The sequence below is a fragment of the Rutilus rutilus genome (assembly GCF_951802725.1).
Source record: "Rutilus rutilus genome assembly, chromosome: 18".
Taxonomy (NCBI): Eukaryota; Metazoa; Chordata; class Actinopteri; order Cypriniformes; family Leuciscidae; genus Rutilus; species Rutilus rutilus.
Genome location: NC_140231.1, coordinates 26658625 through 26684093, shown reverse-complemented (window position 1 = coordinate 26684093; position 25469 = coordinate 26658625). Strand labels below are relative to the sequence as shown.

At 37.9% G+C, this 25469-nt stretch overlaps 2 protein-coding genes across 8 annotated transcripts; one reads left to right on the top strand and one right to left on the bottom strand.

The window, feature by feature from the left end:
• Window positions 1–1015: 1015 nt before the first annotated feature.
• On the bottom strand, window positions 1016–6185 carry grp (gastrin-releasing peptide). Its single transcript, XM_084387982.1, has 3 exons — window positions 5850–6185; window positions 2171–2451; window positions 1016–1493 (listed from the first exon to the last, which is right to left on the bottom strand). Exons 1-3 carry the CDS (start codon window positions 5983–5985, stop codon window positions 1440–1442), a joined length of 471 nt encoding a protein of 156 aa, XP_084244108.1. The 5' UTR covers window positions 5986–6185; the 3' UTR covers window positions 1016–1439.
• A 3229-nt stretch (window positions 6186–9414) lies between these two features.
• On the top strand, window positions 9415–25047 carry znf532 (zinc finger protein 532). 7 transcript variants are annotated; one of them, XM_084386689.1, is made up of 11 exons: window positions 12272–12398; window positions 12492–12746; window positions 15003–15201; window positions 15327–17301; window positions 18179–18360; window positions 19046–19222; window positions 21043–21205; window positions 21705–22013; window positions 22172–22284; window positions 22451–22592; window positions 24394–25047. In XM_084386689.1, exons 3-11 carry the CDS (start codon window positions 15056–15058, stop codon window positions 24910–24912), a joined length of 3726 nt encoding a protein of 1241 aa, XP_084242815.1. In that variant the 5' UTR covers window positions 12272–12398; window positions 12492–12746; window positions 15003–15055; the 3' UTR covers window positions 24913–25047. The 7 variants fall into 7 exon arrangements, with proteins under 7 accessions (XP_084242812.1, XP_084242811.1, XP_084242814.1 ...); XM_084386686.1 differs by lacking the exons at window positions 12272–12398; window positions 12492–12746 and adding exons at window positions 9415–9767; window positions 10017–10077 and having other exon boundaries at window positions 15003–17301; XM_084386685.1 differs by having other exon boundaries at window positions 12253–12398; window positions 15003–17301.
• Window positions 25048–25469: the final 422 nt, after the last annotated feature.

Below are 25469 nucleotides of genomic sequence, written 5' to 3'. Positions count from 1 at the left end.
TTGATAACAAGGAATGGATTTTTTTTTCCTCAAAAGTAATCTAAAAGTAAGTAGTCAGATTATATTTACCTAAATGTGCAATGTAGTGGATTACGTTACTAATTAAATGTTTTGTCATGTAATTTGGAATTAGTAACTGACTACAATTTGTAAGCAATCTGCCCAGCACTGCTTACAATCTACACATTTTTAAATTTGTGGTGAATTTTTAGGTTGTGTTCTATTTCCCGCCTTCATTCAACTTTTTATTTTTTATTATTATAATCAGGAGTTATTATAAATCAGGGGTAAGTCCACAAATACACTCCTCAAATACAACAACCCCATAGTTGTAATTTTTATAATTTATACGGTGTAAAATTCAAATGAAGCATGTATTATAAAGCTGTATGATGTAGATAATTATTTCTCGACACACTAAGATGTGTAAACCTTTAAAATAAAATAGAGGTCCCTCTCAAGAGGTACATATTCACAAATTCATATAGTCAATATAGTTGTTTGCATTACCATATTCAAGACACCCGTACCAAACCCATGTACGTCTGCATGAACACACATCACGACTATCATCACCAAATCTAACATTTGGGATTTTTGCAGTAATTTTATCAATGATGCATTAGATTCTGATTGATGCTGAATTTCTTTTAGTGGTCGCTCATCTGTGACAAATGAGGAAAGCACACATCCCAGTGAACTAGATGAATTTAACCAAATGAAAGTGGCTCCAATTGACATTTTTCATTGTTAGAAACACTGGTGTGAATAATTGGAGCCATTATTGCGCACAGACAGCTGAGAGCGGGCGAGACAGGCCATCGACAATTTCCTGCCAGTTCTCACAGACAATGCAGAGGTTGTGATTTAGTTATTCAGATGGTCATTGGTGTGCGGTGAAGAGCTTTCCTGTCACCTGCCTGCCTCTGTTAAGTGAACGCTTGACTAATAGGCCGTTTATGGCCAGTCACCTCAATAGATCAATCATAACCAATAATAAATTTACTTTCAGAATGAGAAATTCCGTTTTTTTTTTTACTCTTCTGAGACACATACTAGCGCATTCAGCTTAGTACATTTACTGTTTAATCATAATGCATGGAAAGCAATGTATTTATATGTAGCAAATATACATAATACACACTGTCATTTTTATAAACCGCAGATAGCCCAACAAGTTCAAATGTATTATATATTATTCAGCTGAACTATGACTACAAAGCTTATATGGTGTCAGGTACCAAGAAGATGAATTCATTTATAAAATAATAGCATTAAATATACAGAATGATGACACTCAGTTTATGTGTATTTCATTGAGATAGTGACATACAAAAATATAACATGCTTATTTATATGTTGTGGAATAAAGTGATTTGTATATGACAGAGCCAGTTGACAAGCGAACTTCAAACCACAGTCTTTCGTCCAGTTTGTCCTCAGCTTTGGTTGTCATCCTGCTTTCTCAAAGCCTTTAACAAGAAGTCCTCAACCTGTATGGGAAATATATACAAAAATAAACATTCTTACAGTATAGAAGAAACAAAGGACAAAAAACGAAGTAATTAATCACTAGCTACTAATTACATCTTCAATAGTGTAATTAGATTACTGTACTAATTACTCTCTATTGCATTATTTTTAACATTAGACGTAAATTTTGTTGTTAAATCCACTATTGTTCTATAATCTATTCGATGTTTAATGCAATTACATCAGAAGTAACCAATTAAATTACAGACAATTTTAAAGTAATCCTTTGCTTTACTTTTTCAAGGGAAAAGTAATTGAATTACAGTAATGAATTACTTAGAAATGCATTAAACCCAACACTGATCATCATTATTTTGTCAAATAAAAACACTAGTCTATTAACTGTCCTGGTAGCGGGACACTTATTATTGCTTTCTTTCCCTATCACATATTTTGGTAATCATCATAAATTCATCATTCGAATGCTTAAACGCTCGAAATTCATGCTGTGAAAACCATTTCTATGCATGAGAGTTAACAGGTTAATAATAATAATAATGTTTGTTCATTATTGCAGACCAATTATGTGATAAAAAAGCACTATTAGATCAGAACCTTATGCACTTTCCATGCGTTTTGCATGCATTTATGCATGAACATAATGATCTTGTTAAGGATTTAGTTCCTATGTTCTCACCAGTTTGACTTGTCTGTCTCTCTCGTGATCTTCCTCCCACTGACGTCTCCTGGTCAGCATGCGCTCGAGCAGTTTCAGAGCATCGACCTCCTCTGTGCCATCCTGCGCTCTCTCCTCTCCTGTCCGTCCTCTCATGAGCGCATACAGGAGTGGAGGCAGATGTTTGTTGAATCTTTCCAGCAGCAGATCCTGGTCTGGGGTCGTCCTAAAGGTCTTATCATCACCTTCTGTTTCCTCTGGTCTGACCTGCTCATCTGTGCTTTTCTTGCCCATTAAGTGCCCTAAAACAAATATAGGTCATTATAGGCTGATTGTTGCTCTGATTTTAAGTAAAATGCATGCTCTTAATATAAATATGACTAAACGTATATGGATTTAATGTGGTTGCAAGTGTGACTGGTCCTATTCCTACCCACTCTGAGCGGGGATCGAACCAGTGTCACATGCATGGGAGGTGGGTGCACTAACAAGGACGTTAAAGACTGCAGCCAGCATCAGTTGCTGGTGCTCCTCTCGAGGCCAGGGGAGTGAGATATACTTGAACAGCTCTTTTACTAGCTGGCCTCTGTTACACTCGCCTCACTTCCATCCGGGTCACGGCACCAATGTGACTGGTCCTACTCCTACAGCTCAGAGCGGGATTTAAACCAGAGTCACCGTCATAGGAGGCGGTCGCACTAACTAGGACACTAAAAACCACAGCCTCTAGAGTCAGTCGCTAGTGTGCTTCTTGAGGCCGGGGAAGCGAGTTTTACTTGAACAGCTCTTTACGAACTGGCCTCTGTTACACTCACCCCCCTAAACCTCACTCCCATCCGGGTCACGGCACCAATGTGACTGGTCCTACTCTTACAGCTCAGAGCGGGATTCAAACCAGAGTCACCGTCATAGGAGGCGGGCGCACTAATAAGGACACTAAAAACCGCAGCCTCTAGTGTCAGTCGCTAGTGCGCCTCCTGACGCTGGGGGAGTGAGGTTTACACACACAGCTACTAGATGCAGGGTTTTTCCTACATTGAAAAATTTTTGGCGGCCGCCAAAACGATTTTTTGTCCCGCCAAAGCCTTATTTGATCAGTAATTGGGTTTTGCGAGTGAAGCAGGCTACTGATGGAGAGAACGATCACAGCGCCCCACCCCCGCACGGGCACTCTCCGTCTTCAGTTCTGTCTTTGCTCTCTCCCTCGCATCAAAATCAACTGATCATAAAGGTCGGAAGACCGAATCCATGTTTCACGTGGTGCATTCGGAGAATATTTTTGCTGAATTAGCGTTGGGTGTGAATTGCAGTAAAAAAAAGTTGCCTTATCTTCTCTTACAGCTTGTGACAAGCATTCCGCACATGCAGCTGACATAACTTTAAATAAACGCAAAAAAAAAAAAAAAAAAAAAAAAAAAAATCCAGTTTGAAGTGGTTTTTAGGGGTGTGCGATATGACGATTTTTGATCGTGGACGATTAAAATGTCTCCAAGATCTGCTTTTGAAGAAATATCGTAGAATCGTCCATTATATCTGTTCTGGCGCCTCCCAACATACTAAACAACGCGACGTATGTTCACATAAATGTTAACGCAGCGGAACGGGACACTGCAGTTCATAATTTGCATGTGCTTTAATGCCTTGTCGGTTAAACATTTAATTCGCGTGCTGATGCGCTGTTCTGACGTGTGGTGTGAAGCTCACATGCACTAAAAGCCTGTCTACCAGCGCCTGGTACTAAGTTATCTTTCGAGTCTTATTGTGCTTATACTGTTAAATACACACAAGGTTTATATAAACAAAGTCGGTTATGTCTAAAGTGAAAGCAAACTTGAGAAAATTGAGAGAAAATCTGCTTGTCAAATGCGTGTATATTAGACGCGTCGCGCGCAACTCTTAAAGAGACAGTAGTTATAGTAAACACGCTGCCGCTTGTCCTTAAAGGGATAGTTCACCCAAAAATAAAAATTCTCTCATCATTAATGCACTCTAATGTTGTTCCAATCCTATATTAATTTCCTTCTAATATTTTTATAATATAATTTTTTTGGAGAATGTGGCTATCCAAACAGTAGCTAATCCCCATTGACTTTCATAGGAGAATATACTATGGAAGTCACTGGGGTACATCAACTGTTTGGTTACCCACAATCTTCCAAATAACTTTTATTTTCAACAGAAGAAAGAAACTTATTCGAGTTTAAAACAACTTGAGAGAGTAAATTATGATAATTGAATTTTTAGGAGAACTATCCCTAGTAAGACAACAAAATGCAAAGAGAAAATCACTCACTGCTCTTCACTGATAACTTTAATAAGTATCAATGTATAATTTATACAGTGAAGTCTATGTTTTGTTTTATTTTCATATTTGTTCATTTAATTACTTTCTTTTCTTTAAGAAAAAAAAAAATCACAAACTGTTTCTTTGTATTTATTTTAAATGTAACATTTATTGTCGATATTGGGCTTGCGGATCATGTGGGTACTAGAGTACTCTTTGCTGCGTGTGGATGACCATGTCGGTCAGCCACCACCGAAGACCAATTTTGACCCAGGAAAAACCCTGTAGATGGCCTCCATTATACAAGCAAAAAGCATAATAATGCATATTATGTATTGAAAACACACATATTGAATCTAGTCTGGTATTAATGTGCAAACAAAATGTAATTTGAGCCAAAATAATCCATAATTCCTTCCATTCATCATGTCAAGATAGACTTCATGAGAAATTGTTGAATACAACACAAGTTCAGTAGCACAGAATACATCTCAACAGAACTAATTCAGACTCAAAATACAGAATCAAAAGAACATATATTACACCTTCTTATCTTAGCAAATTCATCACACAAACATACAAAAAGCCAGTTGCACAGCTCCTATTTTCATCCAGTTAAGATACAGGTGTTAGTCTGCTCTTTACACACCATGGATCCACTTTCACTCATCAGTCTCAAAGCTTAAGTGACACTTGAGCGTTTTGCAATCACTCCAGATATAGGCTACATAATACACGCACTTAATAAACTTCCACTGGTATGTTTAATCAAGTGGTTTATATTGTTATCGTTGCCTATAGTTATACTGATTTAATTTACTGTAAACTCTTAAAGCATTTCTTCAGTTTTTCAATGGTTTGCATGCAGGTCTGTTCAGCAACAAATCCTTTTATCCAGAACCATTTTTGCGTATATGTTTTTTTGGAGATCAACAATTCTAGAGGTTACATTATAGGTCCTCTAGATCAGCATATTTGTACTTATCATTTATTTATTCCACTTTAAAATGTATATTTTACAATTTGAATGTTATGTTTTAATTTAATAGCTTATATTTTATTACAGCCTGTTATTGTACACATCTTACTACTTATCTGTATAAAAAATACACTGTTGTTGCTCATTTGACAAATAAGACTTTGACTTCAATTCTCAACATTCAGTATTTAAGCACACCAGTGACTCTACGCATTTAATAGAATTTTCTATTTAAAAAAGTAACAAATGTAAATGCAGAGTAGCTTGTTTTGGATTTTTAAAATATGCAAGATAACTGCTGCGTTATGTAATGTAACATCAATTTAAATGCATTTACTCGGCTCCAAAACCGAGTATATGCTATAGCTATATGACCCAAACGTATAGGCTATTGTTGGTTTTGGTTTGGGAAAATTAAAAATAAGATTTTCACTCACCAACAGCCCAGTGATTTCCGCGTGGATAAACTTTTCCAATTGGTTGTACGTCTGATGCATACACACCACAGAGTATAACAACCAGAATCATGGACACCACTAATCTGGATCTCCATACGAGGCACATAACGCCCATATAAGACCCCTTCACCTTCCTTGATCAGTTGGCTACTCCTGTAACTACTCGTACAGTTATTGCTAGTAGAGGCCCCTGTAATGGTGCATTTGGATAATCAGTTCATTTATATACTCCCGTGACGACGACCACTTAGAAAGTGAAAGAAAATGACGCGATAATTTCCTGCGCTATAGAGAGAAATTGTCGTGCCAATGTCTGGATGGTTCGTGAGGGTGTTACGCTGAAAGTTTAATGCCCCCTCCCAGGGGTTCTGCGTCAGTATCTTGATGGGTTAGGCTACTTGATATAAAAAAAAATACAGAATGTCATGTTGAGCTAACCTGTCATTATCTCAGCCACGGGCTATTATGCTCCCCAAGACAGATTAAATGTGAAGTGTCATCGGTATTTCATTAGATGTGGGGTAAAAATAACTTGTAAATGGCTCCTTATTGTTTTCTCCTGCAGTTGCTTTATGTCATAGGAAAATGGTGATAAAAAAACAAACAAAAAAACAGTTGGCTAATTTAACTGGTCTCCCATTCTGACCAGCTAAATAGTGCACAAAACTCCTGTAAAACCAGCCACCAGTCCACATAAGGGGATTTTTTTTTTTTTTTTTTTTTATGAATAATGAAGTTCCTGGTAATGGACACTGCAGCCTAAAGCTGTCAACAGATCTCCAGTTACAAATCTGTTTATATTATAATACAGATGAATTTAAGACATTATAGGCATCAAATAGATAAAAATGTGTGCGTGTGTGTGTGTGGACCTGGTAAACCCTACATAATGGGACCTACAAAGATAGTGATTTTCGACCTTGTATGGACATTTTTTTGTCCCCATGAGGAAAACAGTTTATAAATCATAAGTGTGTTTTTGAATATGTAAAAAATGCAGAAAGTTTTCTGTAAGGGTTGTGTTTAGGTGTATTAAGGTTAGGAGATATAGAATGTACAGTTTGAACAGTATAAAATTAGTATGTCTATGGAAAGTCTTCATAAAACGTGAAAACACTGTATAATTTTTTTGTACTGCTAAACAAGCATTTTGATTCAAATAAAATGACTATAAAAATGGTCACAAAACCCCAGTTACTGCCGGACTGCACACAATTATGAAATAAGGAGTTCATATATTGCAGACAGCTACTGTAAAAAAGGCATTATAGTGGATGAAGTGAAAACTTAAAACTACCTAAAAGCTTAAATACCACAGCGAAGAAAGTACACACAACTCTGTCCATCATTGTAAAGTGCTTGGTGCAGATGTATAATTGGGAGAAGAATTTAAAGCATTAAGCGTGATGAAATTACTTGCCACTTTTTAATGATATCCGCTGTTAATTTCTCATCTCTCACCCAGCAAACAATGGCAGAATGGAAGTTTCTGCAAAGCCCACAAACAAGCATGTCATGCCATGGATAATAGGAAAAGCCTCAATAAAAGTTAAATAGTGTTAATTACATGGCAAACACTGACTGTTCATGCCTGCATTCAATGGCACTAAAGGAGAACAACATCCCCTAAAAACCTGTATTGTTCTGTAAATCAGAAAGAACAGATGCGCTTTGATGCTTGTGCTTTCACTTGGATGGAAAAACCAACAAGTGAACAATGCATGTATGCAGATGAGGCGATGTGCGTGCTTTTCTGTGAGTTATCATATTGGGATAATGTTGATGGATGTGTTTAAAGATGTAATAGTTCAGGATAGTGTGACCCAGATAGCAAAGCCTAAAAGAATGGATGATACCTCAAAGGCATCAGTTTTGTAAACAGTCCAGCAAAAAGCAGGACGGGCAAGGTGGATTTCTCATGCTGTCATTTACGTCATCATAATGGCTAATTCATGAAATGAAGTTGAATGTCAAAAGAGAACTGTTAGGTTATAGAAGTGAGTGGAAATAATCATTTGAAAAATCTTGCAAATCAAAGTATACTTTACATATATGTTGCGTAAAATGTTTTTTTCTTAATTAACTAAAATATTAGCAAGATATAAATAATAGATCAATGTGTCACAATTGGTCTAAAACACACACATACACACACAAAACTATATATATAGGCAAACTAGACCTAACTGCAGACAGTATTGCCCTGCAACCAATAAAATGTAATTCATGGAAATAAACACAGCATCACTTTCACCACTAGATGGAACTATTTGGTTTCATTTGAAGGTTATCAACCACATTAGGCTACACTAACTAACTAGTCTGGTGGCCTATCTGTTGATGAGAGGATGTCAGTTTACAAGGACAAAAGCTTCCATATTGGCACTTATGGAATAATAATAATAAAAACCTATGATAATAATAAAAGCCCAGTCACAGCTGATTATGGTAATGTTGATAATGATCTTATTATTTGATTTCATCATGTAAAAAACAGCATTTATTTGCAATATTGCAAATTGCTGTAGGCCTATATAGAATGCACTCGCCATAATAAAGTCATTTTAATACGTGGTCTTGTGGTCTTGTTTCGATATATGATCTCAGATCATTAACCAACCGTAGATTTTCTTTATCCAAGTGCGGTAAATGAATTGCTCGTTTGAGTCGGATTTCAATGAATCAGTTGAACCGGTTCACATAGCCGATCTTTCATCATACTGAACCCTACTGAACCCATAGATATTATATGACTGAACCGACAGAACGAATGTTTCACGAAACAGAGGTCCGATAATTTCTCGAGTCAGCTCCTCAAAACAAAACCTCAAGTCACACATTCAAAAGGGATCCGGATTAAGTGAAAAATAACTTTTTTCCAAACACCACAAAAGTGACAAAAAAGCTTATTCAAAAAAGCACTATCATTTCAGCTTGATAGTGTTGCCTTCTATGAATATCTAGGTTCTAAAATAAATACTTCTATTCTGAATCAAGGCTGCAACAAACTTCACCAGGACACATAAAATGACACTTTATAAAAAAACATAATAAATGTGTTAGAGCATAATATGCTACGCTGGAAGTACGCAATTGCGTCATGACGTAAAAGAATCCCTGAATCATTTTTGGAAATTATCTGTTCAAAAGAGCCGATTTGTTGAATCATGCCGCTGTGAAAATCGCAAGGGCTTGTGGGATTGACGGTCACAAAAAAGCTCAGCTCACAACATTAAAGCAGTGAAGTACAAAAAAAAACGAGATTATATAACGCAAATGTTCGTTCCATACCGAAAACCTTTTAAAAACGCGCAGCAATATATGGGCAAGCTTTGAGAGAACACTTCCCAAAAAAAAAAAAAAAAAAACCTATTTTGTTTACCCTTAAAAAGAGCGAATAAATACTCCGCGGTGGGCGAGATATTCGTGGTGGCATCATAGTACGTTCTGCTACTCAAATGTTCAATGTTGCAGCTGGCAGTATTATTACACGATTTGAGCAATCAATAGGACACAGGCGGTCATGTGACTGCGCTTACATCTCGGGGGGTGGGCAGCAACCTCTCCATGTTACTGCTGTATTCGGCGGGGGGAAAGCCATGCATTCTCGATCATTTTAGAGCAGTGCTGTCATGAGGGCTTCTTGCACCCATGAGCAACGTTTTGCAATGCTTTTTGACAGCACTGCAATGTATTCCTGAGTCCCTCTTTCATGCATACTGATGATGTCTGTCATTCTAGGTTGTGCTGTGCATAGCTGAATTTGGTGGTGCAACAGCAAGAATCATGGCTGGCCTTCTTGCTTTTGATATTTGCCTTTGCTGCCCTGCTGAGAAGAAGAGCCCTCACATGCAAGCTTTTAATTGAGACAAAGCTCTTTCTTACAAAAACCCACAGGTAGGTCAGCATCTGTTCTTTGCTCTTTGAATTGATACTTCTGATAGCTGTCATTGTGGAAGGCCAAGAGGGTTGCTGATAATGGGGGCGTAGTAGTGTGGAGAATATACATTACATGCATTTATTTACCATAGCATTGCTGCCGTCATGGTTTTCTGGTTTTATGATTGGAGGTTTTTGTTAGCTGGACTTTAAATCTGTTGTTTTTTCATGCAATAGCTACATGCATTCATATTCTTCTCATTCCAGAAATCATCAGAAGCGAACCTCCCTGTAAATGATTCAGGGTCCAGGGCTAAAGAATCCTCTGGTAGGCCACAATGAACAACCACCAATGTTTTCTTTATAAAACACAAGAAATGATCATCATTTTCTTTGATTATTATTTTTTTAATATTCCATTCCATTTTTTTAACATATCCCCATTTTTATTTAAAGTCAAAATTAAATCGAAATGGACCCCATTTACTTTATAGGTAATGATCCTTTGAGAAAATGCCTATATTTAATAAAAATGTATTAATATATTTATATAAAGTAAATATATATATATAATTGATTTTATATCTTATATTTAATCGAAATGATGTAACTTGCTCATCCTGTGAAACGATTTCACTGCTGATGTCATCACTTAGGCCGTGCAAAGCTTTAAAAATAACTTTTTAGGCATATTGTTTTTGTAAACTCGCTTTCGGTTTGGCTGCATACTGGTACGTAACGCCCACTTTTCACAATACAGTCAATTCCCAAATGGATAAAATCGAGTCCCGTCCTGGATTTTTTCTCATTGAATATTGAATATTCAGTCAACAATATTGGTTGTAATAATTAATTATGATTGGAATATAACTTTATCCATTTTTATTTAAAGTCAACAGGAAATCAAAATGGACCCCATTTACTTTCTTCATACATGTCTTGCTCATGTTATAGATGATTTTTTGGGACAAAAACGTCTTTGTAATATTAAAGGTGCATTGTGTAATATTTAGGAGGATCTGTTGACAGAAATGCAATATCATATGCATAACTATGTTTTGAGTGGTGTATAAAGACCTTACATAATGAACCGTTATGTTTTTATTACCTTAGAACGAGTCATTTCTATCTACATACACCGCGGGTCCCCTTACACGTTAAGTCGCCATTTTGCGCCACTATGTTTCTACAGTAGCCCTAAACGGACGAGCGTGTTTCGTCACTATGTTGTTCTTTGTGCAAAGAAGCTAGCTAAAGTCAGCGAATAAAACACTGACACAGTGATGAACAAGTAACAATAATATTTGCAATAACATATCGTTTTACTGAAAAATTAAGTAAACATAATTTCTTAATTTATCTTTGTAAAGAAACCTCATTGCTTAACTGGCTACTCTCTGCTGTCTCAGACGACGACATCTCTTCCTGTCGGCCACCGTAACTTCTGTTGGTTGCGATTCGTAACCTCACCACTAGATGGCGCTAAAATTAACACACTGCACCTTTAAATGAAAATGCTGTAACTTGCTTATCCTGTGAAATGACTTTACTACCAATGTCGTCACATAGGCCGTGCAACGCTATTAGATAATGCTAAACGATAGCCAAACATTTTGTATTATTAAACTAATTTACATTGTGTTTTTGTAAACTCACATTTGGTTCGACTGCATACTGGTACGTATGAATGAATGAAATCTAAATGAATACTGGTTTACATGGATATACATCAGATTAGTAGTGCAATAGGTTGCAAATGGAAAAGTTGACTTTGAAGAAAAATAACAAAACGGAATTTGCTTTGTGACTCATGAGTTCATAAGTTCATGGGCTCGTCTTTCTAGTGTTGGTAATAGCGTTTGGTTGGTTTTGACTTTAGTATTTTCTGCTTTGTTCAGTGTCTCAGATTAGTTTGTTTGCTTGGCAAAGGCCTAGTAGAAGAAACAAGAACATCTAGTGCTTATTTTTTTATAAATGGTGCCGCAGGGTCATAAATTAAGAAAACATCCACAACCATTGAATGATTATTGTAAATCATGTCACTAAAAAGGTTCTTTTTTTTATTCTCAATTTCATCATTATCTTTTTGAAATATGCCTGAGCCAATAGGATTGAATGTTTCTGTATGCACATGCATGAAAAAACCACAAGCATACGTGATTCGACTGCATTCTATCTTCAATCTAGCCAACGCCATCATGGGCCTTTGTTCTCTAAGCAAACGTCACTCCAGAAGAGCTTCCCTTCTCCCCTTACACCCCTCCTTCCAGTCCCGTCTCATATTCCCTCATTATTTCTCCACCTCTCCACTGCCTATTTCTCTCGTCACTCAGTCTTTCTCCTCAAATCTGTTTGTCTTCTTTGGCTGCAGCAGCTGGTTGCAGTCTCGAGCCAGAGTCTCATCCCGCATCCCCCTCCCCCCCACGAGTGCACGCAAAGACAAAAGGCCAGGGCTGCTTGTCAGAACACTGCCCCCTTCCTCCCTGCGCTGCCGTGCATCTGCAGAGGAGAGAGTGACCTATAGAACAGAAACCAGCAGGCTCATAGTGAAGAAAAAAAATCACACTCATACAGAATGGGGCCTGGCTGGACTGACGTCTTGCATAAGCCTTTCCACGAAGATTCCCGGTAGTAGGGCCGAGAAGCGGGGTAGGGCGAGAGCCTACTTTTTCCCTGTTTGTGTGTCTCTGTGTGTGTGTTTTTATACGTGTCACGGCCTTTGTTTTCTCTCTCGTTTGGCAGAGACCGGACACGGTTGCCCAGGGCTGGAGGATTAGGGGACGAGCAGCTGATTTTAATTGACAAAGATCCGTGTTTCTCACTGGTTTTCCGGGGAAAACACGAGAGGAGGAAGCAGGGACACTGGCTAGAAGAGAGGAACAGGGACCATGGAGAGAGTGAGGGAGAGAGAGAGAGGGAGAGGGGAGGCAGAGAAGGAAGTAGAAACAGTCCAGTGCTGCAGAATGGGGTAAAAGCGAGAGGCACAATCAAAAAGAGGTCAGGTACCGAGCCTGTTTAAATTCTACTTGCTGTCTCTGTGTCTTGTTTTCTTCTGTCAGGAAACTGTGCTCATCTTGTGGTTTTGGTTTACACAGTGCTTGTGGTTTTCCTTTGGAATGTGCATCTGCTTTTTGGCTTTTAATTTTTCCTTCTCTCGTCCGTCCGTCCATCCATCCATCCATATAAACCAGCTCTGAGCCTCTGGTGTGCATGTATTTTTCATAAACGTCTTCCATAGTCTGTGTTTCTCAGGCCTAGCGTTTGATTCAGCTCGGCAACGTGAATTGCACACGCATTCTGAACACAAACCTCTTCGATAATGTTAACACACACTCTAAGCAGGAATATTTTGCAGGAATATTGAAGATTTGATGAAGAAACTGGCAGCTCCTGTGTCTCCTGTGTGGCTGCACTGCAGCACACACATTATGCAGGGTGACCGGAACCGGCTGAAACCGGTTTGAGGCAGACGAGGAGGCTAGGAAACAATACAGTCACTGTGCTACAGGCAGATAGCCGACTGCTTCATGGCAGCCAAAATGGCAAAGGGGTCTTCAGGAGTGATACAGCCCCGAGCAGGGATGTTAGAAAGACAGTCTTTACACACCTTGAGACGGTTATGCACGTCAGGGTCGGGAGGCAGCCATGAGAACTGAGCAGATATGGTGACCGTGGGTCACTGTGCTGTTATTCATAGTGGTCATCATCCAGAATGGTCTTTGGCGTGCCATCCCGTGTCCCTCCTGGTGGATTGTTTCTTGATGGGCCCTGCCTAGTGCAAAAAGTGGATTTTTTTTCCCTCTGCTGTCAGGGAGAAAGGAGGAGGAGGGTGGTGGTGTTTTGTTGTGGAGGTGGTAAAAGGAAGGAAGGAAGGAAGGAAGAAGGGAAGCAAAGCAAGATTGTTTGCTGTAGTTGTCGGAACAACAAGGGTGAGGAGTGGCTCATTTGCATGTTTCCACTTCTATATGTTTGCATGTGTGTGTCTGTGTGTTCACTTTTATTGTGTGTGATAATCTATATTGTTCAAATAATTGGACTACTGCGTCGTACAGTGGCCTGATTTAAAAGGCCTCGGATAGAAATCCGAGAATCACAGTTGTTTTCCTGTGAGCGGCACCCTCATCTGAAATCAGGCTGCTCAGCTGTAAATGTGTTTAGGCCCCATACTGGCTTTAACAGCTTAATGTCTTTCATTAAAATACTCTTGTCCTTGTGTTATATCTTTTTCTGTCTTTTGTTGCTGCTCCTCTGCTTACGTGCCTTACCACATTGGCTTCATTGTGTGTGGGGAAGGCCGTCTTGGCCCTGCATACCCTGTGCGTGCAGATGTTATTAGCTGTAATGGAGGCAGGGCTGCAGTGCAGGGGGGGGGTAGCTAACCCTACTAGCACAACAGCTTTATTTTCCTTATATATATTTTTTTTTAATTCTTCTCTTACCACTTTAAATATTCCAAAATGTTGATGTTCATATGTTGGTTGATTTTTAGTTAGTGCTGATATTTTAGAATCAACCTTATGGAGGACCACATCTGTTTTTGTTGTTTGTTTTTTGCAAAATGTATTATTTACACAATGTGGTCTTCTTAAAATTCGAATTCTTTTTTTATTTTATATATTCCTTATTTTATCATTTATGTATTTAAGTCCTTTATTCATTTCTTTAATAATCTGTAACTGTTATTCTTACATTGTGTTGTTTTTGTATTATACAAATGTATTCATTTATTATTAATATCTCTTTTATGTATTGCTTTTATTTTTGCAGATTTGGTCCTGCATACTAGTGCCTTTGCAAAAAATGCTTAGGCTTAATAAACAGTTTTCTGTTTCTCTATATCTTAATGTTTATATTATTTTTTACATGTTGTATTTGGGGCTTTCTTAATATTTTTCAGCACCTTTATATACTGTTTTATTTACTGGTAGACTAAAAGTCCTATACAGAATGTCATGTCCAAATAATTCCAACTTTCCTTTCTTATTTACATGTATTTAACTCAATTTGTATCCCAGTAAGAGTTATAGTATCAACAGATATTAGCATGATAATATAATGATTGTAATATGCATTTTGGCGCATATATTTTAAATAGTTTTAATGCCTTGAAAAGACATTTTGCACTGGTTGTGGTCACTTTATATATTGCATAGTTCAACGCAAGAATATAATGTTAAAGGCAAGAATACTGGCAATTTTTTATATTTGTAATACAGTGTGTAATATAAAATATCTTTCCCCTTTTTTTCAAAGGTGTTTAGCTCATTCTTTTAAGACCATGGGCGACATGAAAACCCCAGACTTTGATGATCTACTTGCAGCCTTTGACATTCCTGACATGGTCGATCCCAAGGCTGCTATTGAGTCCGGCCATGATGATCATGAAGGACAACTCAAACACCATGCCCACCATGAAGAGGATTCCCATGTCTCCTCTGGTCCAGATGTTGGGGTTAGTGTTATTGTTAAGAACGTCCGGAATTTTGATACCACTGAACATCTCTCAGAGAAGGATGTTCATCCTACTGTCGAAAATGGACTGCACAACGGTTTCTTGCCTGTTTCACCCAACAATAGATACAGCAAAGAGAGTGACAAGCTTCAAAAAAGTGAAATCCATGGGATGGCAGGAAATATCTCCACATTCAACCAGTTTAGTCCCATCTCTAGTGCCGAGGAGTTTGATGATGACGACAAGATTGAAGTAGATGACCCTGCCGACAAACAAAGTAATTTACCATTTAGACCGAACCCTCTAACCGGTCTGAGCACAAAGGCTAAAGAGCCTCGTTCTCAACTCACTAAACCAGATGGTCCATCTAGACCAAGAACAAATGGCAACTACAATCATATGAAAGTAGAGAATAGTAGCACTAATGGCACAGTGGAACACTCAAACCTTTATGACTCTCGAAAACCAAGAAAAACTGAGGAGCCCTCCAAAGAAACCTCCAGATCCCAAGAAGCAAATGAGCCTGGAGAACCAGTCGTTGAGTTGAGTGCGACCAACCTCTCCCAAGCCAAGGCCAAATCATCTGCAAAGCTCTCATCCTGCATCGCTGCAATTGCAGCACTCAGTGCAAAGAAAGCTAACACAGAAGCAATGTCTCCAGAATCCCTTGCCACACCTCAAGACTCACCCAGAGAGGCTAAAGAGATCCCTAAGGTTACAGAGAAATCACCAGAGCAGGAGTCAGCTCTGGAGCTTGGCAAGAAGATGCTCTCAAAACAACCAGAGAGTCCTTGCAGTGTTACCAGTGAAAGCAGCAGTAAAGGGTCTCCAGCATCTCCAGCAGGATCCATACCAGTCATTCCCAAAGTCCGCATCAAAACGATCAAGACATCATCAGGGCAGATTAAGAGGACAGTTACCAGAGTCCTGCCCGAGTTTGATCCTGACGTCTTGAAGAAAGGTATTGATTCTTCATCCAATGTTGTCTCTTCTCTGCTGTCCACTCCAATCTCGACTTCTGTTTTCTCATCTCCCACTAGAACAACTTTGCCAACCACAGTAGTAGCTACTTCTGGAGGCTCTGCCATTGAGGTAACTAAACAAATGACCATCAAACCCGTGGCCACTGCCTTCTTACCCGTCTCAGCTGTCAAGACGGCAGGCTCCCAAGTAATTAATCTGAAACTTGCCAACAATACAACTGTAAAAGCCACTGTCATACCGGCGGCATCCGTTCAGAGTGCCAGCAGTGCCATCCTCAAAGCCGCTAATGCCATTCAGCAACAAACTGTCATGGTGCCTGCTTCTAGCCTAACAAACACCAAACTTGTGCCAAAGACAGTCCACCTAACTAACTTAAATCTCTTGCCTCAAAATCCATCAGCAGCTGAGCTCCACCAGGTCCTGACCAAGTCTCAACAACCCATCAAACAAGCCATTTTGGCCCAACAACAACAAAAGAAAGTGTCTCGGGTCCAGGTCCTAACTAGCTCCCAGAGCTCAGTGGTAGAGGCCTTCAATAAGGTTTTGAGTAGCATTAACCCTGTGCCAGTTTATGTACCCAATCTCAGCCCTCCGACTTCTGCCTGTATATCTTTACCATCCCGTGGCTACAAGTGCTTGGAATGCGGTGATTCCTTTGCCCTAGAAAAAAGCCTAAGTCAGCATTATGACCGTAGAAGTGTTCGCATTGAGGTCACTTGCAATCACTGCGGCAAAAACCTGGTCTTCTACAACAAGTGCAGCCTTCTGTCACATGCTAGAGGACACAAAGACAAAGGGGTTGTCATGCAGTGTTCACATCTCATCTTGAAGCCAATTCCAGCTGACCAGATGATCCTAGCGCCATCAGTAACCTCCACCGCTCCCACCTCTTCAGCTAATCTTGGATCCTCCATTGTGGGAAGTCAAGGGAAGGGAAACCCAACCACAGTGATCTCCGCACCCTCTTCAACCCCCGTTGTCGCTGCCATGCCATTGGATAAGGACACCGCCAAGGTCTGCAAATCGAATCTGAAGTGCTTGGAGTGTAGTGAGACATTTCAGGAAGAGTCATCTCTTGCAATGCACTACCAGCAGGCTCCTGAGTCAGGTGGACAGGTGAGTGTATGTATTATGTGTGAAGAGTTTTGAGTCTGAGTTCAGGCCAAGACCAGAAGAGGGTAGAGTCCAGTCTTGAGTACTACAACACTGACTTCCTCTTTTATTTACAAAATATATATATATATATATAAAATGTATTATTTCATTAATTACTCACCCTCATGTATATCCAATCCCGTAATACTTTTGTTCATATTCGGAACATAAATAAAGATATTTTTAATGAAATCTGAGTGCTTTCTGTCCCTCCATAGACAGCTATGCAACTACCACTTTGACGATTTTAAGAGTTCATAAAGAGATTGTAAAAGTAATCCATATGAATTTAGCAGAGTAGTCAATTTTCTGAAGAGACTGCATCGTTTTATATGATGAACAGATTGAATTTAGGCTTTTATTCACATATAAACATTCATCAACTCACACATCAGTTGTGGTAAACGCAAGCTCAAGCATGTTCACTTGACGTGCAAGAACCAATGAGGTTCATTCAAGTGTTACGCAGCACGTTTGAGCTTCTGCAAGAGGTTTGTTCTCACATGTCAAGTATGTTCGGTTGAGCTTCTGTTTATGTTCGCTGATCCATGTTTACATGGGAATAAAAGCCTAAATTTAATCTGTTCATCATATAAAGGGATTGAGTCTCTTCAGAACATTTGGATTAAACCACTAAATTCAATTGGTAGTTGCGTTGCTGTCTATGGAGGGACAGAAAGCTCGTAGATTTAATCAAAAAGATCTTAATTTGTGTGCCGAAGATGAACGAAAGTCTTATGGGTTTTGAAACTACATGAGGGTGAATAATCAATGACAGAACTATCCCTTCAAAGACTTTTTTAACAATTTGCTTGTGCTTTTCCTTCAACTTAAACAGAAAACCTGCACCATTTGCCAAATGCTACTGCCAAACCAGTGTAGCTTTGCTTCCCATCTGCGGATCCATCAGCACAAGTCTCCATATATCTGCCCTGAATGTGGAGCCATCTGTCGGTCTGTCCATTTTCAGTCCCATGTGACCAAGAACTGCCTGCACTACACACGCAGAGTGGGCTATCGGTTAGTACTGCATTACTCTCTATAACTGTCAAGGCAAAAACAAACTCCATGATTCCTAGAAATGGCTTTATTTTTCATGTAAAAGATGTTTGTTTATTTATTTATGCAAAGCAAATGAATACAAAATGGGAGATTTTTAACCTCAGCCGGAGATCAGCAAAACTGTGTAGTTATTTTCTCTGACCACTAGGGGTGTAGCAATGAATGATGCCACAGTATATCACAATTAAAAAATGCAGCAGCATACATTGACTGAGGATATGAAAAATGTATTGCAATAAATCATGCATTCTTTTACAAGAAAAAAAGTATAATGGGAGTATCGAGTCACGACTTCAGTGTTGTGTATTGAACCAAATTGTGAGATGAGTGTATCCACCCCTACTGACCTCATTTTATTCTTATTTCTGAGTTGACTTAAAAGCTCCTATTTATGCATAAAACAAGTTGAAATAAAAAATTTTAAAAGCTGTGTGAAAAAAAGCTAAGTGTTTAATTGGTTTTAAGTGGAACATGAAATGAGGGCTCATCATGCTTTCAAAATGGCAATCACAGAGCTATTCACTGTTATTATTCTGCCATTCACCCATGATTGATGCCGCATTAAAGGTGACTGGCATCGATTATGGAAACAAAAAAGATGGTTAGAAGAGTAACACTTTCTTTTTTTCTTCTTTGGACATAGCTGTGTTCACTGTAGCATCATCTTCGCTGACGTTGCTGCTCTCAAGTCACACATTCAGGGGTCCCACTGTGAAATCTTCTACAAATGCCCCATCTGCCCCATGGCTTTTAAATCGGCCCCCAGTACACATTCCCACGCCTACACCCAGCATCCAGGAGTTAAAATTGGAGAGCCTAAGTGAGTCATTTCTCTATAAATGTACAGAATTTATAAAATAGTGTGTGATTCATGATATCTTCTTTGTTCAGTTTCTATTTTTCTTTCTTATTGTTTTGAAGGTTGAAAATGTCTCTTTTTTTTTTTCTTTTTTTTTTGAGAAACCACATGAAGTAAAGGAAAATGTATAAATAGCCAGTAAATATGGCAAAATAAACCCAAATGGCTCATCTGATTTTATATTCTATTTATTACTTGACAAATGAGTAAATAATAGACATTAAATATTGATTTGAGTTGAAGTAATTGTATTATGTGAGAAGAAACACTGACGTGAAACCCACACAGACTGTTTTTCTGGGATAATGTATGGAGCGAATTATGTGCCATAATTAAACAAACAAATCCAGCATTTTGCAAACAAACTCGATCTACTTCGCAAAGAAAAACTCGACTCGCAAACAAACTCGATCTGCTTTGCAAAGGAAAACTTGACTCGCAAACAAACAGAAAGCAATGTGCAAGTACAAAGGTCAGTTTGAGTGAAGAAAACCTCAAAAAGGTTCATTATAGATCAAATAAGACAGAAACACACCTGTTCACCGGTCATTTTCCTCAGCTGTAGGCAAAGGCAAGTTTCAAATCAGTGCTTCTCCCGGGAGACTAGCGCTAAATTAATCCCCTAGTTTAGCGCCATCTACTGTTTTAGATGCTCAACTGCATTTGTGAGAAAATCTGCCTGGACACATTTGTGAGAAAATCGAGCCGAGAGATCTCATTAAAAGCCATGTGTCACACAATCATAACAGACAGATATGCATTTGTATGCACTAGATTTGGTATTTGTTCAAAGGTCACATGCAATTTGTAGGATGGTTTGTATTTATTTGTGAAGTATTATTTTGGCTCATTTATTTATAGTTGTAAAACACAATACATATTTTTTACTCCACTGCATTTTCACTCAAACTGACCTTTTTACTTGCACATTGCTTTCTGTTTGTTTGCGAGTCGAGTTTTCCTTTGCAAAGCAGATCGAGTTTGTTTGCGAAATGCTGGATTTGTTTGCTTAATTATAGCACATAATTCGCTCCATAATAATGGGCTGTTATACAGTTTGAGCAGTCATTATACAAAAATATTTGACCTCAGAGTGCTACGATAGACCAATCAGAAACAAGTATTTCATAGATCTGGATAATATTGTTTATAGCAGATGATACTATTGGATATTTATGCTTTGTGGATTGTTTTTTCACTAAGGTAAAACACTATCCATCTTCAGTGTTATTTTCCTATCGTGCAAACGCACGCATGCACTAAACACTGCCATCATTCTGACAAAACAAGCTTGCAGTAATTCTTAGTAGTAGTAGAGTGGAGAGAAACTCAATAGGTGTGTCAAATCGCTTCGTTTAGAACTCATACACCACTGACCTTTTCAGGTGCAGAAAGAAATTATGCACGGTGGCTTTAATTACTGTGCCCTCTCTTTGAACAAGAGGCCTGTCAGCACTTTTAATGAAAAGGCCAGATGGTTTGTTTGCACTTCCTGTGTTACCTGTATCTATGTTGGAAACATGATCAGCTGGTTTATTGACAACGTGAGCGTTTAATGCAGATGTCAGATACATAAATGAGCTGACAAGTTTCCGTATGGCATAATTCCTTCAACACAGCATTTACATTTTAGACAGAGAATGTTGTTTCTTTTGTACGGCCTGAGCTATTTAACCTTGTAATGAGAAGTAGGAATGTACACCTACACAAGTAGGAACAGGCAACCAAATATTTTAGAAAGTACTCTTTTCACTGGCAATGTATTATGTTTTGTTTTGCAGGCTGATCTACAAGTGTTCCATGTGTGACACCGTTTTTACCCAGCAGACTTTGCTCTATACGCACTTTGACCAGCATATATCTAATCAGAAAGTGTCTGTCTTCAAGTGTCCAGATTGTTCGGTGCACTACGCCCAAAAGCAGCTCATGTTGGATCATATTAAAGTAAGGGGGTCAAATCTGTGAATTTTTTATTAATTGTCATTTGCCATAATAAATTGTAGTAACAGGTCATTATTGCAATTGAAATCTTATATATATATATATATATATATATAAATATATATATATATATATATATATATATATATATATATATATATATATATATATATATATATATATATATATATTTTTTTTTTTTTTTTTTTTTTTATGAATTTACGTTATTAAAAAATGTGAGTATGTGTATATATATATATATATATATATATATATATATATATATATATATATATATATATACAAATTTTTTTAATAAAGTAAATTCATTTAAATTTTAAATCTTGATATTAATTTTAATTTTTTAACAGTTGCCATTTTATTATTATTTACTATTTAATATGAACAGTTATAATTGTAAAATATTCATATTAATAAACATTTTTTTTAATATATTATAATATTATTATTTTTATTTTATTTTTTATTTTTATTTTTTTAGTCCCTGCATGGCACCTTAAAGACCATCGAGGGCCCTCCAAACCTGGGCATCAATCTCCCTCTCAGCTCCAAACCTACTAATTCCATGAGCCTAAATAACAACAACAACAAGGAGAGTGGCTCTATCAACAGCCTTGAAAAGGGAGATAAGAAGCCAACATCACTGACAAAGAAGAAAAGTAATGGGACAGACCTTCCCAAAAAAGACCCATCGTCCACCTCCTGCCCTGGCTGGACTTGCATGGAGTGCGACCGCTTGTTTACACAGAGAGAAGTCTTCATCGTGCACATGAAAAGAGAGCATGGGAAGGTAAAATAAATAAATATAAACTCAGCTCAGAGAGACCCAGGGCTATAGGAACGATCTGAAAAGTCTGGAAGAAACATTATGAGCTTTAATTGAATGTATACATTATTGCACACGTATAGGCATGATTATGATAAATCTTTTTCTTTCTGCTACACCAGCAACTGAAAAAGCATCCGTGTCGACAGTGTGAAAAGTCCTTCAGTTCCTCTCACAGTTTATGTAGACACAACCGAATCAAACACAAGGGCCTACGGAAGGTCTACTCATGTCTGTGAGTATCATGTGTTTCTGTACCATTCATGCTTGTGAACTCAGTTCTAGGTCCCTCATGCCTGGAGGGGTCCCTCGGTTTTCATGCTTAAATACACTTCATTTTACTCTAAAGCCAATCTCAAACATTTATGAGTGTCAAACTGATCTCTCTTGGGTTTTCACAGACACTGTCCAGAACCTAGTCGCACTTTCACCAAAAGACTGCTGCTAGAGAAACACATTCAGTTGATGCATGGCATCAAAGACACAGAGGCCAAGCTTCCAGCAGATTCCAGCAGCACAGAGGCCACCGTGGACAAAGAGCAGGTAACCACCAGACAGACTAGCACATATGCATCTGGATTGTCTGGGAATGTTGCAAGTGCATTAGACAGATGTACACTACTGTTAGAAAGTTTGGAATCAGGAAGATTTTTGCAGTGTTATTGAGAGAATGTGCTCATCTAGGCTGCATTTGATCTAAAACGCAGTAAAAACAGTAATGTTGAACTTGTGAAGTATTATTACAATTTAAAAGAACTGTTTTCTATTTTAGCATATTTTCAAATGTAATCTATTCCTGTGGCAAAGCTGAATTACAGTCTTCAGTGTCACATGATTTGCTGCTCAAGAATCATTTATTTTTTAATGTTAAAAATAGGGCTGTCAAAATTAATCGGAGAAAAAATAACACGTTAAAAAAAATAACGCGACGGCGCCTCCGTGTCCTGATTATATTGTCTGCTATAGCCTATTTGCTTCTTATTTAATAAATCCAGGCAATTGATTAATGAAACATTGATTAAAATTAAGATACAATTTATACAAAACGAAAATCACATTAAAGAAAGGTTTTCTACAAAAAAAACTAAAATTAAAGAATTGGTCAAAATCATGTCTGCCCACTGATATAGGCTACTGTCTCCGATATATTGCGCATCTTATGATCTTACTCATGCTGTTATCCTTTCATATAATCAACATATGAAATAAAAAATACAATTATTTTATTTAAACATTAATATGAGACTAAATGCCTACTCAAATGTAATGTTGGAGCGGGATTTGAGTGAACGCCGTCTTACCGGTGAGCATGTTGGGGGAGAGGTACGATTTTCGAACAAACATCGAATATTATTTTTGCTTATAATGCCAATCCTTAATATTTGGTGTTTTAAATGCCTGTTTGAGGTCTCTGTGAACGTTTTAAAACAGTATTTTAGTGCCGCTTTCAGAGCGGTCACGTCCGTAACGGAGAACTGTCACGTCCGTAACACTGTTTTTTCCTCATAAATGCGAAAACGAAAAATAACATAAAATGAATATTTTATGTTCTGTGGAGAGCCCAACCCTTCTTCATTCAGTGGGTACTATTACTTTTGGTTTGCGCAGTGTAATTCATAGAATTACTAAAAAATATTTTGGCAACAAAAAGTTAGAGATTTTTTTTGTCATGTCCGTAACGCATGTGTATTTCCCTCATATTAAATATAAAACGCATGCGTAGACTGATATTTTTCTAATGTCTGGACTCCTTTATTAAGGGAGTATAGATATATAAACAGACGTTTACAATATATTGGTATTAAATGCATTTTCTGAGAATTTATATTTCAAGTTTTGACTGCAAATGTCACGTCCATAACGCTGGAATTGCCCCAATGTAATGCATGCTTGCTATATAAAAGTATTAATTTCTTTAAAAAAAAAACGTTATATGAACATGTAAATGACCTTATGAAGTCATAGTCTTTTATGAGAGATGCACAATATATTGGGACCATATTGTATTTTAGATTCTTTCATTTATTGATCGATATAGGTCAAAATTGGATATTTAATTGTGCACGCTAATTTTGAGATCCATTAAAATGCTGTGATGCCTTAAAAACCATTGATTTTAGATTTAACGGTTTTTTTTATTTTTTATAATGACTATTTTTTATATAGTCTAACAAAATACTATATCTATATATATATATATATCTGGCATCCATCTGCATGAAACTAACATGAACATTGAAATTATTATCAGCTTATCATTATCAACCAGAATTTTTAAATTTCAGTGTTTCATTCTAAATATTTTAGCATTGCATAAAGCATTGTTGTTATTTTGTATCCCCAGTTACCCAGTCCTAAACGAAAGCACCACTCTGAAGATGAGGATGCCGAGAGGGAACAGGAAGTGGAGGAGGGCGGAGGGGACGTGACTCCTGGTAAAAAGTCCAAGAGCTCATCCTCACAACCTCTTAAGAAGCTAAAGATCAATGTCTTCAAAACACACAAATGCGCCGTGTGTAGCTTCACCACCGAGGACATCGTGAGTTTCCACGAGCACATTCCTCAGCACAAGACCGACGTCTCGTCCTTCCAGTGCCGTGAATGCGGCCTGTGCTACACCTCGCACCACTCCCTGTCCCGACACCTGTTCATCGTGCACAAGATGAAGGAAGCCCAAGGACTCGGACGCCACAACGGTCAGCAGGAGAACACTCCCAACCCAGAGGCCAACGACGGCATCCCAGATACTCAATGTAAAGTGTGCTCCAAAACTTTTGAAACGGAGGGAGCCTTAAACACACACATGCGGACACACGGAATGGCCTTCATTAAGTCCAAACAGCTGAGCGCAGCTGAGAAGTAAGAGCGAGGTTGTGCCCCCTAGTGGATGGATGATGGTTTGCAAGGAATTCTTTGTTTGTATGTTGTCATAGAGAACGTGTTGTATTCCTTCACTCCGGCCTCTTTGTATGCTCATTTGTTGTGCATACGTATACATATATATAAATATACATATATATACAAAATGTATAAATCTATACACACAGAATGTGTGTTTAAAGATGTGTAATATATTAAAAACTGATTTATGTGTATTTAATTATCTATGAGAACACATTTTGTATACTTTATGATAGATGTTTGTATGCGTGTTGGATAGACCTTTTTTATAGATTTTTATTTTATTTTCTATTTTAGGCTGTTCTCGTTGTCTTCTCGTGGGAACAGATACTGTCCAAAACAGCTGTGTCAGTCTTGGGATGCACTTTCGGTCCTAATTCCCGAACTGCTGCTAAAAAAAAAAAAGTGCACAGAATGTCACAGTTACACTTCTCAATGAGGCATTTTGCACTCCAAAAGGACAATCAGTCCACAACTTACAACACAAGCAGGAAAAGCATCTCCTAAAGCGGCCGAAAA

What these genes read in the sequence shown, in the direction of transcription:
- znf532 (XM_084386686.1), top strand. Translation starts at nt 15,028, where the DNA reads ATGGGCGACATGAAAACCCCAGACTTTGATGATCTACTTGCAGCCTTT. An exon ending in CTCCTGAGTCAGGTGGACAG is followed by an intron (nt 17,302 to 18,178) that starts GTGAGTGTATGT and finishes CAACTTAAACAG; the next exon opens with AAAACCTGCACCATTTGCCA. An exon ending in ACACGCAGAGTGGGCTATCG is followed by an intron (nt 18,361 to 19,045) that starts GTTAGTACTGCA and finishes CTTTGGACATAG; the next exon opens with CTGTGTTCACTGTAGCATCA.
- grp (XM_084387982.1), bottom strand. Translation starts at nt 5,985, where the DNA reads ATGGGCGTTATGTGCCTCGTATGGAGATCCAGATTAGTGGTGTCCATG. An exon ending in CGGAAATCACTGGGCTGTTG is followed by an intron (nt 2,452 to 5,849) that starts GTGAGTGAAAAT and finishes TATTTGTTTTAG; the next exon opens with GGCACTTAATGGGCAAGAAA. An exon ending in GAGACAGACAAGTCAAACTG is followed by an intron (nt 1,494 to 2,170) that starts GTGAGAACATAG and finishes TTTCCCATACAG; the next exon opens with GTTGAGGACTTCTTGTTAAA.